Consider the following 15,991-nt stretch of genomic DNA (forward strand, 5'->3'; position numbering starts at 1 on the left):
ACAAACAAGAACTTATAGTTGTTTGCTTTTTTCATACCAAGTTTGATGTCCAAACTTTGACTTAATTAGCAAAAAAAGAAGCAACATCTGTCAGATATTCAAATATTAAAACTATAGAAAAAAAAAACTTTTTTTTTTTAGACAAAAGGTGCATTTTTTAAAAACCACAGCCTCTTCTTTTTAACATCTATTAAATATTTTGCTTTTTTTTTTTTTTTTTTGCTGCATTACTGAGACCTATGGCTATTTCACCAGGCGAAATTAGCCTCTTTTGGATAGATTATATTTCTAACAGTGACACAGAAGAGTCTATTGATAAGAACCCAAACCCAGGGTAAAGTGGTTCAGTGAAGGCACCACAGAAAAAGGTGTACAGGTGAATCTGTGAATCAGGCAAGACTGCGTAGAAAGCCAGAGTGCCTTCAGTCCAGTCTAAATATACTCCCACTCTTTCAGAGGCAGAGGACAGAGGAGCAAGGAGAACTGTTTTTATATTATTGTGCCAGGCGTAGATGTTTTTATCATTGAACTCTAAATTCCATGATTTCTCATTCCATCCAAGCCTGCTGCCATCTAGAGCTCCCCTCCTTCTGACGCTTTTGTAAGTTGCTCCAATATCAACCCCTCCTTTCCACTCCACCTCCCAGTAACAGCGGCCTGTCAGACCCGTTGTACAGAGCAGCTGGTAGCACCAGTCGAATCTGTCCGGGTGTTCAGGATATGGCTGCTTCTCTGGTGACAGTCTTACTTTTCTGTTGTTCTCAAACAGGACAACATTTTTGTGGGCTGTGTTTGGGTCCAGTGTTAGTTCACATGCATCTAAGGAATACACAGAGAGGAAAGGGTGAAATACAGCAGTAAGTCTGAAGGTTTTAAATCAAACCAGAAATATAGTGTTACATCTTACATACTTACACTTCCTCAGACCAGATTTCAGCCTCTGAAGACCACTGTGGTCCTCGCTGGAAGGGGAAAATCAAAGTCAGACCAGACTGGAGTCCTTTAGCATTTCTACAGTTCCTGTACTCCAATGTACATCATACCTGAGGGAGTCCAGTCTCCAGTTTGGATCCTTCAGTCCCACAGATCGTAGCTTTACTCCCAACTCATCTGGATGGTTATAACTGAGGTCGAGTTCTTTCAGATAGGAGGGGTTGGACCTCAGAGCTGACGCCAAAGACGTACAGCCATCTGCCGTGATCAAACAGCCTGACAATCTGCAAGAGTGCAAAACTGAAGTAATCCATCCACCTAAAACTAATATATAATTTGCATGATAATTGGTGCAGATGGTCATATGCCTCCTGACATCTGACCCACGTTAAACTCATGGACTGAACATACACACACAATGGACAACTGTACCCTCAAACACACAATAATAACATGGAGTGAACCACCACTCACAACCACTAGCACTTTATATAGCCTCTGTAGAAATTATCCACACCCTCACTTATCTTAACTGCACTACTGTATAGCTCTGTGTAAATAATCATTCTGTACATACGATAATTTTTAACCCTACAACTGTTTACAACTTGCATAATTCCCATTTCTGTATAGCTATATATCTCAGATTTCTGTAAAGTTATTTATTTCATATTCTGTATAGTTTTTCATATTTATATCCTGTCCATATCCTGTACATAGCTTGTACTCACTACAGCCTGTACATACTTATAGTTATAGAATATTCACAACATACTTCATACAGTGTACATTATAACATACCATAATAGACCCATTCTGTAATATACTTACATATCTATATTATTGCTAATATATATTGTAATATTTCTATATCACTAAAGCACTTCTGGATGGATGCAAACTGCATTTCGTTGCCCTGTACCTGTGCATGTGCAATGACAATAAAGTTGAATTCTATTCTATTCTATTCTATATGCAAGTGAGACAGTGTAAAGTACCTCTCACGTGTCTTTCAAAGCAAAGAAGTAATTCCTCAGGTACAGCAGCTAGTTTTAAAAATGGTCTTGTTCAAGATTTGCAAAAGAAACAGAAATGTGCTCATAAGAATCTGCACTCAGTCTGTCCACCACAACTATGAATTCATTAGTCTAACTTCAGACAAAAAAAATCCCTCTCTTGCTTTGTACACTATGCTATCTGAGAAGTTAAATGAAAATGTTTGCACTTTCATAACTGTGGCTGTTTGTGCATACTGTTTAGTGAAGATGTTTTATTTATTTATTTATTTATTTATTGCTTTTTTTTTTGCTGTTGTGTAGGTTTAGGTTTTTATTAATTATTTAGTTTTATTGACTCTGCAGCAGTTTTAAATGTAGCTCTTAAGGGTTATTTTCATTGTCGTTTATAACCTTTGTCTTATGGAGATGGAGTGTGTGTGCAAACATAACATTAGTTCAGTTTTATTTACATTATGCCAATTCACAATAACAGTCACCACAAGTTGTTTTTTTTATATTGCAAGGTAAAGACCTTACAATATTAGGATGAAGCCCCAGCCACCAGTTGATCCCCTATGAACAAGCACTTGGCAACAGTGGGAAAGAAAAAAACCCTTTTAACTTGAAGAAACTGCTAGCCAGGGTTTAGGAAGGGGCAACCATCCTGACAGCAAATCGTCTACTAGGAAAAAAATGGGTCCCCTTGTCACAGTTGGCTGCCTGTTCAGTCTTTTCACAATGACCCTTACGGTGCAACACATATTCCTCAGATGCATACCCAAACGTTTGTAGTCTACAGTGTGGGCTCCTCAGTCCAGTAGAAAGCAGTTTTACTCCTGAATCTCGTAGGTCATTGTTACTCAAATCCAGGTGTCTCAGACTGCAAGAGTCAGAGCTGAGGACCAGTGAGATATATTGACCACATTTCTCTGTGAGATTTGTGTGATTCAACCTGAAAAATTAAGAATGTTTTTCCATGTAATTTCTGTGATCCATTTACCCTTGACTTTCATTATCATAATGATCTATCTATCTATCTATCTATCTATCTATCTATCTCTCTCTCTCTCTCTCTCTCTCTCTCTCTCTCTCTCTCTCTCTCTCTCTCTCTATATATATATATATATATATATATATATATATATATAAAGCTTAAACACATTTAAACTATGGTACAAACCAAGCCAAATTAAAGGATATTAGAAGTCTCAAGCATTGGCATATTTATAAACACCAAAGATTAAGTCAGAAACTCTGTAATTAAAATTAATTAAGTGATGTTAAAACAATAAACAGCACTAAAATAAAATTAAAATGTTTGGCTAAGTTAGTGTAAAAATGTGACCTCACCTCAGAGTTTCCAGTCTACAGTGTGGACTTGTCAGCCCAGTAGACAAAAGCTTGATGCCTGAATCCCACAGGTGGTTCTTACTTAAGTCCAGCTCTCTTAGACTGGTAGACTTTGACATCAGAACGTCACAAGTTCTTTCTGATAACCTGCAGCCACTCAGGCTAAAGGATTAGATTCAGTAAATGTGCGATTTGGATTATATATATATATATATATACGTGTGTGTGTGTGTGTGTGTGTGTGTGTGTGTGTGTGTGTGTGTGTGTATGGAACATTTAAATATGTAGGATTAAGGTATACACCATTCTACTACCATTTAGGTATAAAGCATGGTAGAAGAAATTAGAAAACTTTAAAATGTCAGTAACTGTTATAAACAGTAGAACAGAGTGTACCATGACATAAAAATAACTTTCTATATCCATCGCACTGATATAGCTTTTTCATTTAGGTGCACCTACAAAAAAAGATTGACACAAATTTTGCTCAAATTAAAAGTAACAAATAACCAAAACCGACCTTATGTATAGAAAGTATTAGAGTTTACAAGTTGAAATCTGACCTGAGAGTTTTCAGGATGCAGTACGGACTATGCAGTCCTGCAGACAAAAATGTCACTCCGGAATCCTGCAGATCATTGTTACTGAGGTCCAGATCTCTCAGACTTGAAGACTGGGAGCTAAGAATTGTTGAGATGTCATTGCAGCATTTCTCTGTGAGGTTGGTTTGAGTTAACCTAACAAATGAGATACAGGTCTTTAACGTGTATACTTTACAGCATTGTAGACTATGTTTTTAAAAAGGTCAATTTTATAGAAACTTGCAGTATCTATAATCAAATACAAACAAAAAGTTCTCTGTACCAGGTTAGCTGTTTTATTTATGAATAAGCATCTTATAAATAAGAAACATTTTACCAAAGGACAAAGCATTTGCAATTACATCTAATGTCACAGTTGCAGAATCAAGGTAGCCAAATACGTCTTAACCTGACCTCACCTTAGAGTTTGGAGTTGACAGTGTGGACTTCCAAGTCCCTCACAGAGCAGTTTTACTCCTGAGCTCTGCAGGTCATTGTCACTCAAGTCCAGCACTCTCAGACTAGACACATTTGTGCATAAAGCTGATGATAACCCTTGACAGCATTGCTCTGTGAGACCAGTTCGACTCAATCTGATAAAATAAAAAGATATATCTTAAAATGTTTTTAAACCAAACATTTATGGGATGTGATACAGTGGCGTAGGAAACGTGTTTTGTGTAGGCCAAGAGAGTTTGATGGAAGTTGCCATCACACTGTCTCTATCATCACATCTCTTGAATAAAAAAAAAAAAAGCCAATGGGATTTTTAAAAAGAGATTACTTTTAAAAGAGATTATTTTTAAAAAGAAATTACTTTTGGATGATTCTGCAAAATAAGTTCTGCAGGACATGTTTTGGAAATTTACATCTGTTTTTAAAGATAAATTTGATTATGTTGATTGTAATGTTGAACAAAATATGCAATTTTTAATGATCTCTGAAACATAAATTCCAAGTAATAAAATACAAATTTCAGGCTACAAATGAATAATATCAAGTTGTGTGACTTGAACATCATCGATACGCTTCTGTAAATGAAGTAATGATGCTAATTATCCCCCAAAACTGGAAATGTCTGAATTAGGCACTTGCTAGCAAACACCTTCGCAGGGACACTTGAAATCTTTATAATTCTGTTGTAGAACACATGTCTGAAGGTTAGCCACAGATTTTATTATAAGCATGTAACCAAAAACTAATTTTAAAAAACCTAATGACTTTGAGATCCAAATGTAAAACTTTAACATAAGTCATAATCCAACCGGAGAGTTTCCAGTCTGCAGTGCTGATTTCCCTGTTCAGAGAAGAGCATCACTCCTGAATCCTTCAGGCTGTTGTTGCTCAGGTCCAGCTCTCTCAGATTAGAGGAGGTGAGAATGAAAAACAGCGTATCATGACTTTTCTCTGACAGATTACAACCAATCAGCCTGTAGAAGAATTTAAATCAGTGCACAAATTAAAAACAAAACATAACATACAGAATTATTTTAAATATCACACCACAGATTATTAATTGCTATGTAAAATAGGATATCCCGACCTGAGTGTTTCCAGTCTACAGTTTGGACCTTTTAGCCCAGCAGAGAGCTGCTTCAGTCCAGAGTCCTGCAGATTGTTGTAACTCAAGTCCAATTCTCTCAAATGAGAGGTCTCTAGAACTAATGACAGCTCTTGACAGCATTTCTCCGTGAGATTGTTTTGGTTCAACCTGGTAATAAGATGAATATAAACATGTTTTGTTTAGACATTTACCATTTCTGTTCAATTTTTAGCAGTTTCAGCAGAAACGACTGTGAAAATTTGCCCAAAATGTGTTGATCAAACCTTAGCTTTTCTAGGCTACACTGTGGATTTTTCAGTCCAGAAGACACCAACTTCAGTCCTGAGTCCTGCAGGTTGTTGTTTGTCAAATCAACATCTCTTAGAGTGGAAGACTGAGCGCTAAAAACTGAGGCCAAACCTTCACAGCATCTCTCTGTCAGATTACAGCCACTCAACCTACGTTTATTATTCATACAAAAGGGAGCAATGTTAATCACAACAAAAAAATCTACTGATATCTGCCAAAATGTATTATTATATGTTGGCCAGATACGTAGTTATTAAATGCATGGTTCATGTGGTCACCATCAAGAAACTACTGAAAGTAATTATGGTATTAAATTCAGGTTTTAAGTACCCAAGTAAACAGCTCTGTATTTTCAGTGTGTTATTTCAGATCCTGCGTAAATTGTATAAAAATTTTCCTTCTCATATAGAGGATGCATCGTTCATAGCTTTTATAATCACAGCTAGAACATTTAGAAAATAATGCATGCAGACCTAGTGCATTAAATAGCCCAAAAACGTTCCTAAAAATTACAGCAAAATTTAAGATACAGAAACTCTGGAACAAAGACTCAAAATCTCATGGTAATTAAAATGAGCATATCTCCAAAACAAAACAACCAGACTACTTAGAAAGAATCAGGAACATTGATCAATAATAGAATTTTGCTGAAGCTGTAATTGTATCAACTGCCAGTATGTCATTAAACTCATCAGAAATAGTGAAAATATAGTTATTAATGAAGTTGAATGATTTCATATTTTTGTTTTACTTTCTTTCTGTATTTACACATCCCATGATTTCCTTTTTAAAGCTTTTCTCTTTTAGCTTTCTCTTTGTTTAATCTATTTGTATTTTTTAAACATATACATGCATTGATTTCTAAGTAAATTATAATTTCCTGACTTACTTTATTTTCAGCAGATTAAGCTAAATGCAGTAGTTCTTTAGCAGTTGTTTCCCATTTTTCAGGAAACTTACAGAGATTTGTTGGAGGCTTTGACCACAGGCAGCAGCCTCAGAAGACCTTCATCAGAAGCAGAATATTTCTTCAGGTCGAACATGTCCAGGTCTTCTTCTGATGACAGTAAGATGAAGACCAGAGCTGACCACTGAGCAGGAGACAGTTCATCTGGGGAAAGGGTTCCTGAATTCAGATACTGTTGGATCTCCTCAACCAGAGAATAGTCATTCAGCTCATTCAGACAGTGGAACAGGTTAATGCTTCTCTCTGGTGACAAACTCCTCCTGATCACACTCTTTATATACTCAATTGTTTCCTGCTTGGGAAGAGAGATATTTCCTTTCTGTGTCACCAACCCACCAAGAAGTGTGAGATTTGTTGGCAGGGAAAGACCCAGAAGGAAGCGGAGAAACAAGTCTAGGTGTCCATTGGGACTCTGTACAGCCATGTCCACAGCACTTTGGAAAAGGTATGATAGCTTAGATTTGTCCCTGAATAAATTCGACCACCAAGTTTCAGACTGAAACAGATTCACGCCAAAGTTTGTCAAAGTCAGAAAGACATAAAGAGCAGCTAGAAACTCCTGAACACTCAGATGGACAAAGCAAAACACTTTCTCCTGGTGCAGCCCCCTCTCCTCTTTAAAGATCTGTGTGAACAATCCTGAGTACACCGAGGCCACTCTGAGATCAATGCCAGATTCTGTCAGGTCTGATTCATAGAAGATCAGGTGACCTTTCTGCAGCTGCTCATATGCTAGTTTTCCCAATGACAAAACCATTTCCCTGCTCCCTGGATTCCAGTGTGGATCCGCCTCAGCTCCAATGCAATACTTGATGCTCCACAGTTTTGCTTGAACCACCAGGAAGTAGATGTACATCTCAGTCAAGGTCTTGGGCAGCTCTCCTCCTGCTCTGGTTTTCAGCACATCCTCCAAAACTGTAGCAGTGATCCAGCAGAATACAGGGATGTGGCACATGATGTACAGGCTTCGTGAAGTCTTTATGTGAGAGATGATCCTGCTGGCTTGCTCCTCTTCTCCAAATCTCTTTCTGAAGTACTCCTCCTTCTGTAGGTCAGTGAACCCTCTGACCTCTGTCACCATGTCAACATATCCAGGTGGAATCTGATTGGCTGCTGCAGGTCGTGTGGTTATCCATAGCCGAGCAGAAGGAAGCAGGTTCCCACAGATGAGGTTTGTCAGCAGAACATCCACTGAAGTGGGCTGTCGAGCATCAGTCAGGATCTTATTGTTTTGGAAGTCCAGAGGAAGTCGACACTCATCCAGGCCATCAAAGATCAACACAACCTGTAATTCCTCAAAGCTGCAGAGTCCTGCTTCTTTGGCTTCAGTAAAGAAATGATGAAAAAGTTTCACCAAACTGAAATTTGTACCCTTCAGCAGGTTCAGCTCTCTGAAGGTGAATGGAAATGTGAACTGGATGTCCTGGTTAGCTTTGTCCTCAGCCCAGTCCAGAGTGAACTTCTGTGTCAAGACTGTTTTCCCAATGCCAGCCACTCCCTTTGTCAGCACTGTTCTACATGCCTGATCTTTACCTGATGAGGCTTTAAAGATGTCCTCACATGTGATCATTCTTTCTGGTCTGGCCGGTTTCCTCACAGCGGTTTCAATCTGTCTGACCTCGTGTTCATTGCTGACCTCTCCAGTCTCTTCTTCTGTTATGTAGAGCTCTGTGTAGATGTCATTCAAAAAAGTTGGGCTTCGTGTTTTAGCTGTCCCCTCAAACAAGCACTGGAATTTCCTTTTTAAACTAAATTTAAGTTTACGCTGACATACTGCAGGGGATTCTGCATAAACACACAAAAACAACATATAAAATTAACCCTCACAAGTAAAGTTAGAAATAATGTTAAAGTTTAGGTTGCTGACAATTTTGAAAACTAAAACCACAGATACTTTTACAAAAGGTTGTTGTAGCTTCTATGTGTGAAATATGAAGCCAATGCTGAACCTGTATTCTTTCCAACAAAGAACAAACTTGCAATTAATCACTGAAAAACATGCAAAGACCTAAACTCTGCAACTTTTGCACTTTTTACTGTCTTCAGCTTTGAAACCTGTGTGACTGAGATCTTAGCCATGTACAAAAAAAAATCCAAAAAGAAGATCTGGTTTTGTCAATTCTATATTTTCAAAATAGTGTAAGTTTAAAAAAACATACAAACAAATAAAAATTACAGGATTATGGCCATAGTCACTGTCCCCATTGTTACCTGTGGTTTCATAACACCAAGATGGCCACAGTCAAAACATTTAGCTTGAAGCACTAGCAGTAAACTGACAACCAGTCAGTGATGACGAATGGGCTTCAAGTACATAATAAACTCGTTAATCTGTTATACCTGCATTAACTGCTCAATGTGGAGTTTAAAGGGCATCTTTATACTGTATATTTGTTTCCTTTTTCTCATTGTCTTCCTTCCTCACATACTATCCATTAAAATGCAGCTGTAAAATGTTCTTACTGCTCTGCAGAGAATCAGCCAGGTTCTCGTGGTTTATTCTTCTCAGGAAGTGCAGTGCGATGTTTTGAAATGCCTCTCTGCTGCTCCTCATGCCCTCATTCATATCGGTGTCCATTTCTCCATCTGAACACTTTGATTTTAAAAGCCTTTGCATTCGCTTCAACTCGTCTTTCACAAAAGTGAAAATACTCTCCTCAAGCAACTGAAAAATTATATAAAAAGATGAAACATATACTGTGACTAAAAAACCAAACCAAACAAATCAAAAACTGCTGAGACTTTGCTAAGTGCACACTGAGACAAATTTACCTTAAATATTGAGTCTATGTCTGTTTGATGGTCCTCCACACATGAAGCACTATGAACCTCTGAGATGTCCTGATACAGTCTGTGAATAAAAATGAAACACACTACACTAAAAAAATTCTCTTTTTGATAAAGAATGACAATCTATTTTACTGGAAAACTGTTTTCCGGCATTTTGCCACTTCAAGATCATTCTCAACATGGTTCTCTTGTTGCACAAAATAAATCCAATAATTCATAAATAAAGTGCAGAAATTGGTAGAAAAACTGTGTAAATTATAAGTTATAAAGTAGTTTTTTTTTTTTAATTAATAAAATTTGTAATAAACATGCAAAGTCGCAAAAAAGCCCCCCATTATTACTAAAGTTTACATTGCGGGGTTCCACAGGCTCAATACTTGGTTCACTGCCATTTTAGGGTTTTATTGAATACGCAATGAAATGCCAGAGAACTGATCCTATGGATTGCAAAGATCTTCAATGTATTTTCAGTAAGTGCCACATAAAATATATGTATATATGGCTACCAATGATATGGCAGCCATAATAATGATAAACATATGTAACTAGCAAGCTACCTCAACTGTTTTGTTATTGATAAGGGGCCACCACAGCAGGTAGCTCCACATATTAAGTCTGGCAGATTTTGTGATTCTTGCTCTTCCTAAGGAAGCCTACAAGGGATTTTTCCCAGAGAATTAACTCATTAACTCATTGGCCCAGTTTTCCAACAATTTTCAGTGTACACACAGTGTTTTAACGTGTACCAGTATTAGATTTATGACAGTTTTAGGGTTTCAGTATGTTGCCACAAGTCATTTTGACGTGCAGTCTAGAGGAAACGTCACAGTCCTGATAATAATAGAATGAATAAAGAATAATGAAATGAAAAAAATGTGTTAAAAGTTTAGACTGCAACATAAAATCATTACTACTTACATACTTTGCTCCTTAACAGACTTGATGTGATGTTAATAAACTGAGGTTATATAGTGACACGCTAACTCACTCTGTGCCAGAAGCCTGCTTTCTGTTAAAAGCAAGAGGTGGCTCCTTGGAGTGGTCACTCATGACCGAATCACAGCTGGATACAGGACAACCAGGCCTCACCTCCCCAGTCCTGGCAGAGAAACACCAGACAAAAGCATTATTGTTATTATATCTGCCAAAAAACAGTTTAATAAATGCAAGTGTAGCAGATACTGCAGTGGACTAACTCTTTTCCAGAAGATTGTTGTCTATTAAAAGCAAGAGGTGACTCCTTTGAATGATTGGTCTTGATCGAAACAGAGCTTGGTGCAGTTGATCTAGTCTGCTGCCGCTCCTGGCTTCAAAACAAGAGAGTTGTTAGTCTCACTAGTCATGTAGGAAAACCTGGACATATCTGAGCAAGATTCCTATGTCTTGAGTCTACTATTGTTCGCGTTGCTGACACAACTGCAGTGCTGCATTTACTCATTCTCTCTTTTTCTTTTTTTTTCCCTTTCTTGCCTGTCCTGTTTGGCTCTTTTGCCATCAGAATTATTGTCTAAAGACGAAGAAAGATGCCCAACAGATTTACTTTACCAAATGGACCATCCCAGCCTTGCTGTAATGGTCTATTTGATTCACCTTTTATTGTTTATTTTATTTTATTTTCACTTGCTAAATACGGGACAGATTTGACTGGGGAAAAGAAAGGGGAGAAAGAAAGAGGGAAAGAAAAACAGCGGGGAAGAGGGATGGGGATAAAGGGCAAAAAACAAAAACCAACAAAATAAGCAGACAAAAAATACATATATCAATCACCTGGATCACCTGTTGAGAAAGATAAAAGAGAAAACAAGCAGAAGAAAAAAAAAGAGCAACATAATAAACAACATCATGATAATCTATGGGAATATATATCGTAAGCACATATGGACACAGACATACAGGCACACACAGATACAAACATCCATTCCCACCCTCATGCTCTCATATGCAATTACTCAGCACTCACCCAAAGTGGAAACAGACATAAAGAGACACTGTACACACAATCACACTCCCCAAGTGTATTCTATACCCCAGGTCTAGGTACCCTTGCCCATGGAGGGGGAAACTGCACCCAGACCCAGGTAGTGTTACCCTTTTCCCTGGGGTGGAGAGAAGCAGACTGCCCCGACTCGGCAGCAGCAGGGAGGCCCCACATTCCAGACCCCAATCGGACGGCCAACTCCTCCTCCTAGCCCCCCCGCTCCAGCAGGCTGCAGAGAACGGGGGTGTGTCAAGACTCCAAACCTCCCTCCGCCCGCTCATATGTAGTGTTGATGCATGTGTGTTCTAAGATGCATTTAAAACCCAGGAGGGCATGGAGCTACCTGCCAGAGAGCAGCAGGTAAGCGCATAGCCCCTCCTGATAGCTGACCGTTACCCCGGGTTGAGCCCCCCAAGGAAGATGCTCCTGGGGAATCCCCCGACGCCCCAAGCCTGTCCCTACCCCCACACCAATCACAACAGCAAAGGTGGGACCAAACTATGACCCCCCCACCCCCACTAGGTGATGGAGCTGATCAAAGGAGCCCAGAGCAATTGATCTGATGTGGTGGCAGAGGCAGGTATCAAGACTAATGTAATCTAATAGGTAATTTCTATATTGGTTATAATTAAGATTATTTTTATTTTTCCAGTTCATGAGGACAGTTTTCTTGGCTATGCATAGGGCAGTGAAAACCATATGGGCTATATTCTTTTCTGAAGTGACATTATCTAAGCTGCCCAACAAACACACTAAAGGGACTTCGATAAGTCTTCACATATCTCGCGCGAAAACTTCTGAACTGGTGGACAGAACCAAAGAGCGTGGATATAATTGTCCGGTGAGTTGGTTTGGCAGTGTGAGCAGTTGTTGGTAGACGTAAAGCCCATCTTGAACATCCGATGACCTGTATAGTGCACTCTATGTAATATTTTGTATTGAATTAATTGAAGACTGGGATTTCTAATTAAATGAAAGGTTTTTAAGCAAATCTGAGACCAGAAGTTTTGGTCTAAGTTAACTGATAAATCCGCTTCCCATTTTGCAATAGGAAGTGATATTGATTCATCCGTTTTAGAAAGCATTCTGTATATTTTGGAAAGTAATTTTGGGGTTTTAAGAGTAAGAAATTGAACCACACTTGGTGGTGTTTGTAGTTCAACTTGACCCAGTTTAAATGTCTTTTTTACTATGGATTTAATTTACTCATTCTCAGTCATTCACAGCTCACTGACAATAGTGCTGGCAAATTATTCAGCAGGATCAAGTTTTCGGGGATACAGATAACTGACAGCCTCTTAATACGTCAGTACTGGTTGAAAAGGGCTGACCGGCATCTGCACATCAGGCACTGCAGCAGATCGTCTTCACTGTGTCTATATGCCTAAATACATTGAGTTGCTGCCATGTGATTGGTTAATAAGATACAAGTTAATAAGCAGTTTAACAGGTGTACCTAAGGATGTGGCCAGTGAGTGTGTAAGTGTCAGAAACACAAGTAACTTACCTCTGAGCTTCAGTGGGCCCACAAAGTTCCCCTGGTGTAGTGTTTTTAGAGGGAAGGATCCCATCATTTTTCCCTTCTACAAGATCCATGGTGGAGCTCATATCTTTATACAAAATACACCCAACTTACAAAACATCTGAGACTAAAGATTGCTTTCTAGAACACGTCAAGGATATTGTTAAATTCAACACATATTTTCAAAGTGTTGTCAGAGCTTCCAATATTAATTATATTTCCTCAAAAGAAGCAAATACCTTTTAAATTCTTATCCATCAAATCATCAGTATTTTCTTTGATGTCTGTAAAGGAGAAACAGAACATGGAGTTTGTTGTTTATTATTAGTTTATTATTAAGACCCTGCATATATTGGACTTGCACATATGTTTTCCACACTCACTGAAATGGCAGCACAGATTACTTTTTATGAATGGTGACCCCCACCCCCTCTTCTGATCGCTATTTTAATTTTAGTTAGTTTAATCTTAGTTAGCTCACAATAAATGGATTCTAATTTATTGTTAGATTATTTTCTTGCTCGGTGTTAAGCTCTTAATATATTCACACTTATATAGTGCTACTGGCCACTCAAAGTGTCCATAAGTTTTACAATACTTACTACTTCCTCATGACTATTTATACTACACCAAAGTGTATCTATATTAGAAATACTGAGTAGAAAAAATGTGTTTTACTTTATTATTACTCCCCAAAATTAATTACAACTAAATGTGAAATTAAGCCTGAAGAGTTTGTATTAAGGATACTTTGTCTTGTGGGGCACCTTGTCTTGACTGAGGTACATCAAAGTAAACACAAGCTCATTAACAATTACCTTAGTATTGTTGCATTTATGATATGTACAATTTATACAAATCGAAAGTTTGTGTTACAAACTGTTTATGCTGTAAAAAGTAATTTGGATTAACGTTTGTGACAGGCTGCTTACATGTGATGTTTTTAAATGCTTTTTACTTATAATTCTTGTACTAATGTCGAGGGATGCAGCTATCGATTATTCCATCGATTAATTGAGTAATCAGATCAGAATGAGTTTTGTCTTATTAATGAGCAATATTAAATAAACAAAAGGGAAAAAAACACAGGTCTTTCAATATCAACTGCTCATTTCCATTATAAAATTGCAATATTTAAAATCTCTAACAACAACAATAACAACGAAACCCTTTAATTTTATGCACATGTCTTATTGAAATCTATTTTTTGTAGTTCTTTCCAGTTCCTTTTCTACATATTTTAGTAGAACTTCTGGAGGCTTACTGCAGATTTGTGTAAAGCAAGCGGAAGTGGATGAAGACTCTGGCTCCAGAGTGTTTTTAGTCGCAAATGTAGGCAATGGCGCGCTACAGAGCCGTGTGTTAAACGAAGCATCGAAGCAAAGAATTTGTGTCGAGTTTTTTGGCTGTACTGTCTCCAACAGGGTCGGGAGATGCTGCACTTCACTTGTTCTGACCTAAATGCATTTTAAAGAGAGAAAATAAGATTTTACAGTACCTTTTCATGGTGACAGTAACGCTCCAAGTTCACTGAGAAAATCCACTATTGAAAGAAGTGCACAAATCCCACTATCACGCCCAGGCGTGAGTCACACCAGGGCGTGTGACAAAGGTAGAATAAACGTAACGCTCCCTGGGCTTTTTCCTTGCAGGCAGTCAGTGCCTCTGCTCTGATTCGGAAGCATTATAAAGCCATAACTAGTAACCATAGGTGTTAAAAATAAAGACATAACATTTTGCGTAAGCTTTAGTTATACCAGTACGTTTCCATAAAGCTGCAAATCTGAAGAGGAAGCGTGCCTGAAGTCGCAGCTCAGGGCAAACAAACACACATCACAGGCTGAGGATGAATCACAAAGATAAACTTGGACCTCAATGAAGCTTCAAGTTTCACTCTGACTGGAGAAAAAACTGTGACATGATGAACAAATAAAACCTTTAGTGATGTTAAAATGGACTTCTTACCATAAAACAGGGGCCTCTGCACACTTCTTCACTCTGCACTGCTTCTTTTGAGAAGCCTGATTCCTGGCTTTTCTCTTCTGCATTTTGCTTAGTGAATAAAAATAACAGCCTATATTTGGCAATCCTGCCTCTGCACTCAGAGAAACTTCCTCTTTCTTAGTTTTTTCCCCCCTCAAACTGCAGTCGTTGCTTTGTTTTGCTCAACACTTTGTACAGTTTTTGCTTCTCTTTTCTCACCTTTCTAAGAGCTGCAAATGATGAGTTCACTGTAAGTTCATTTAACTGCTTGCATTTTAGCCTTAGCAGGATTTTTCCAAGGCAACTTTATAATACATGAGGTTTCATGTGAGTAATTAACTTAATGGAGAAGCAAATAATGGAGAAGCAAAGGCGTTTTCACCCAGAGAACCACCGCTCACTGGACATTTTCTCTTTCTCCAAATCCTAGAGATGGAAAATCCCAGCAGATTAATAATTTCTGAAATGCTCAAACCAACAACCAAGCCACATTCAAAGTCAATCAAATCTCCCATTCCTAATTCACAGAGTTCAGGTAAAGGCTGTTACCTGTAAATACACAGATCTTTATGTGTTTTACAAGTGTAACTGAGTGCAAGTATATATTGCACACAAAGATGTGATGTTCTAGCATGCTGAATAATGTCATTAACCAAATGAAGTCTGATTTTATGCTGCTTTGGATTCTGCTGTGGGCTTTTCCCAGACCAGAGGGGAATTTAAATCAGATTTATTTAGGAGTGAATGAGATTTAACTCCAAATAGGATCTCCAGGTCAAAACATTTGTAAATTTATAGTGATCGTGATTTTATCTCAGTGGTATTTAGATCTCTGAGAGTCGACGCCACCTCGTGGATGAGCTTTTACAGACTTATTTGTTTTCTTTTCAATATTTAGCCACTAGATGGGGACGTAGGGCTCCAAATGGCACAGTCGTTTACAGGTTATTTGTGACACCGAGTCTGTTTAACTACACTGTTCAAAATCAAAGAGTCCTAGACTGCTGGTATCTCTGGTTTATTTTCAATGCACTCTA

At 38.1% G+C, this 15,991-nt stretch overlaps 1 protein-coding gene across 7 annotated transcripts; it reads right to left on the reverse strand.

Annotated features, from left to right (window-relative positions):
• Positions 1–203: 203 nt before the first annotated feature.
• On the reverse strand, positions 204–15,155 carry LOC120746151 (NACHT, LRR and PYD domains-containing protein 12-like). Of its 7 annotated transcripts, none has more exons than XM_040051455.1 (18): positions 14,937–15,154; positions 13,211–13,255; positions 12,957–13,059; positions 10,668–10,778; positions 10,460–10,570; positions 9,454–9,532; positions 9,145–9,346; positions 6,675–8,466; positions 5,690–5,863; positions 5,406–5,573; positions 5,128–5,292; positions 4,282–4,455; positions 3,845–4,018; positions 3,282–3,443; positions 2,710–2,883; positions 1,044–1,217; positions 916–962; positions 204–819 (listed from the first exon to the last, which is right to left on the reverse strand). In XM_040051455.1, exons 2-18 carry the CDS (start codon positions 13,227–13,229, stop codon positions 281–283), a joined length of 4,368 nt encoding a protein of 1,455 aa, XP_039907389.1. In that variant the 5' UTR covers positions 13,230–13,255; positions 14,937–15,154; the 3' UTR covers positions 204–280. The 7 variants fall into 7 exon arrangements, with proteins under 7 accessions (XP_039907389.1, XP_039907388.1, XP_039907391.1 ...); XM_040051454.1 differs by having other exon boundaries at positions 14,470–15,154; XM_040051457.1 differs by having other exon boundaries at positions 6,675–8,349; positions 13,211–15,154.
• Positions 15,156–15,991: the final 836 nt, after the last annotated feature.

This window comes from Simochromis diagramma, unplaced genomic scaffold, assembly GCF_900408965.1.
Source record: "Simochromis diagramma unplaced genomic scaffold, fSimDia1.1 OVJJ01000107.1, whole genome shotgun sequence".
Lineage (NCBI taxonomy): Eukaryota > Metazoa > Chordata > Actinopteri > Cichliformes > Cichlidae > Simochromis > Simochromis diagramma.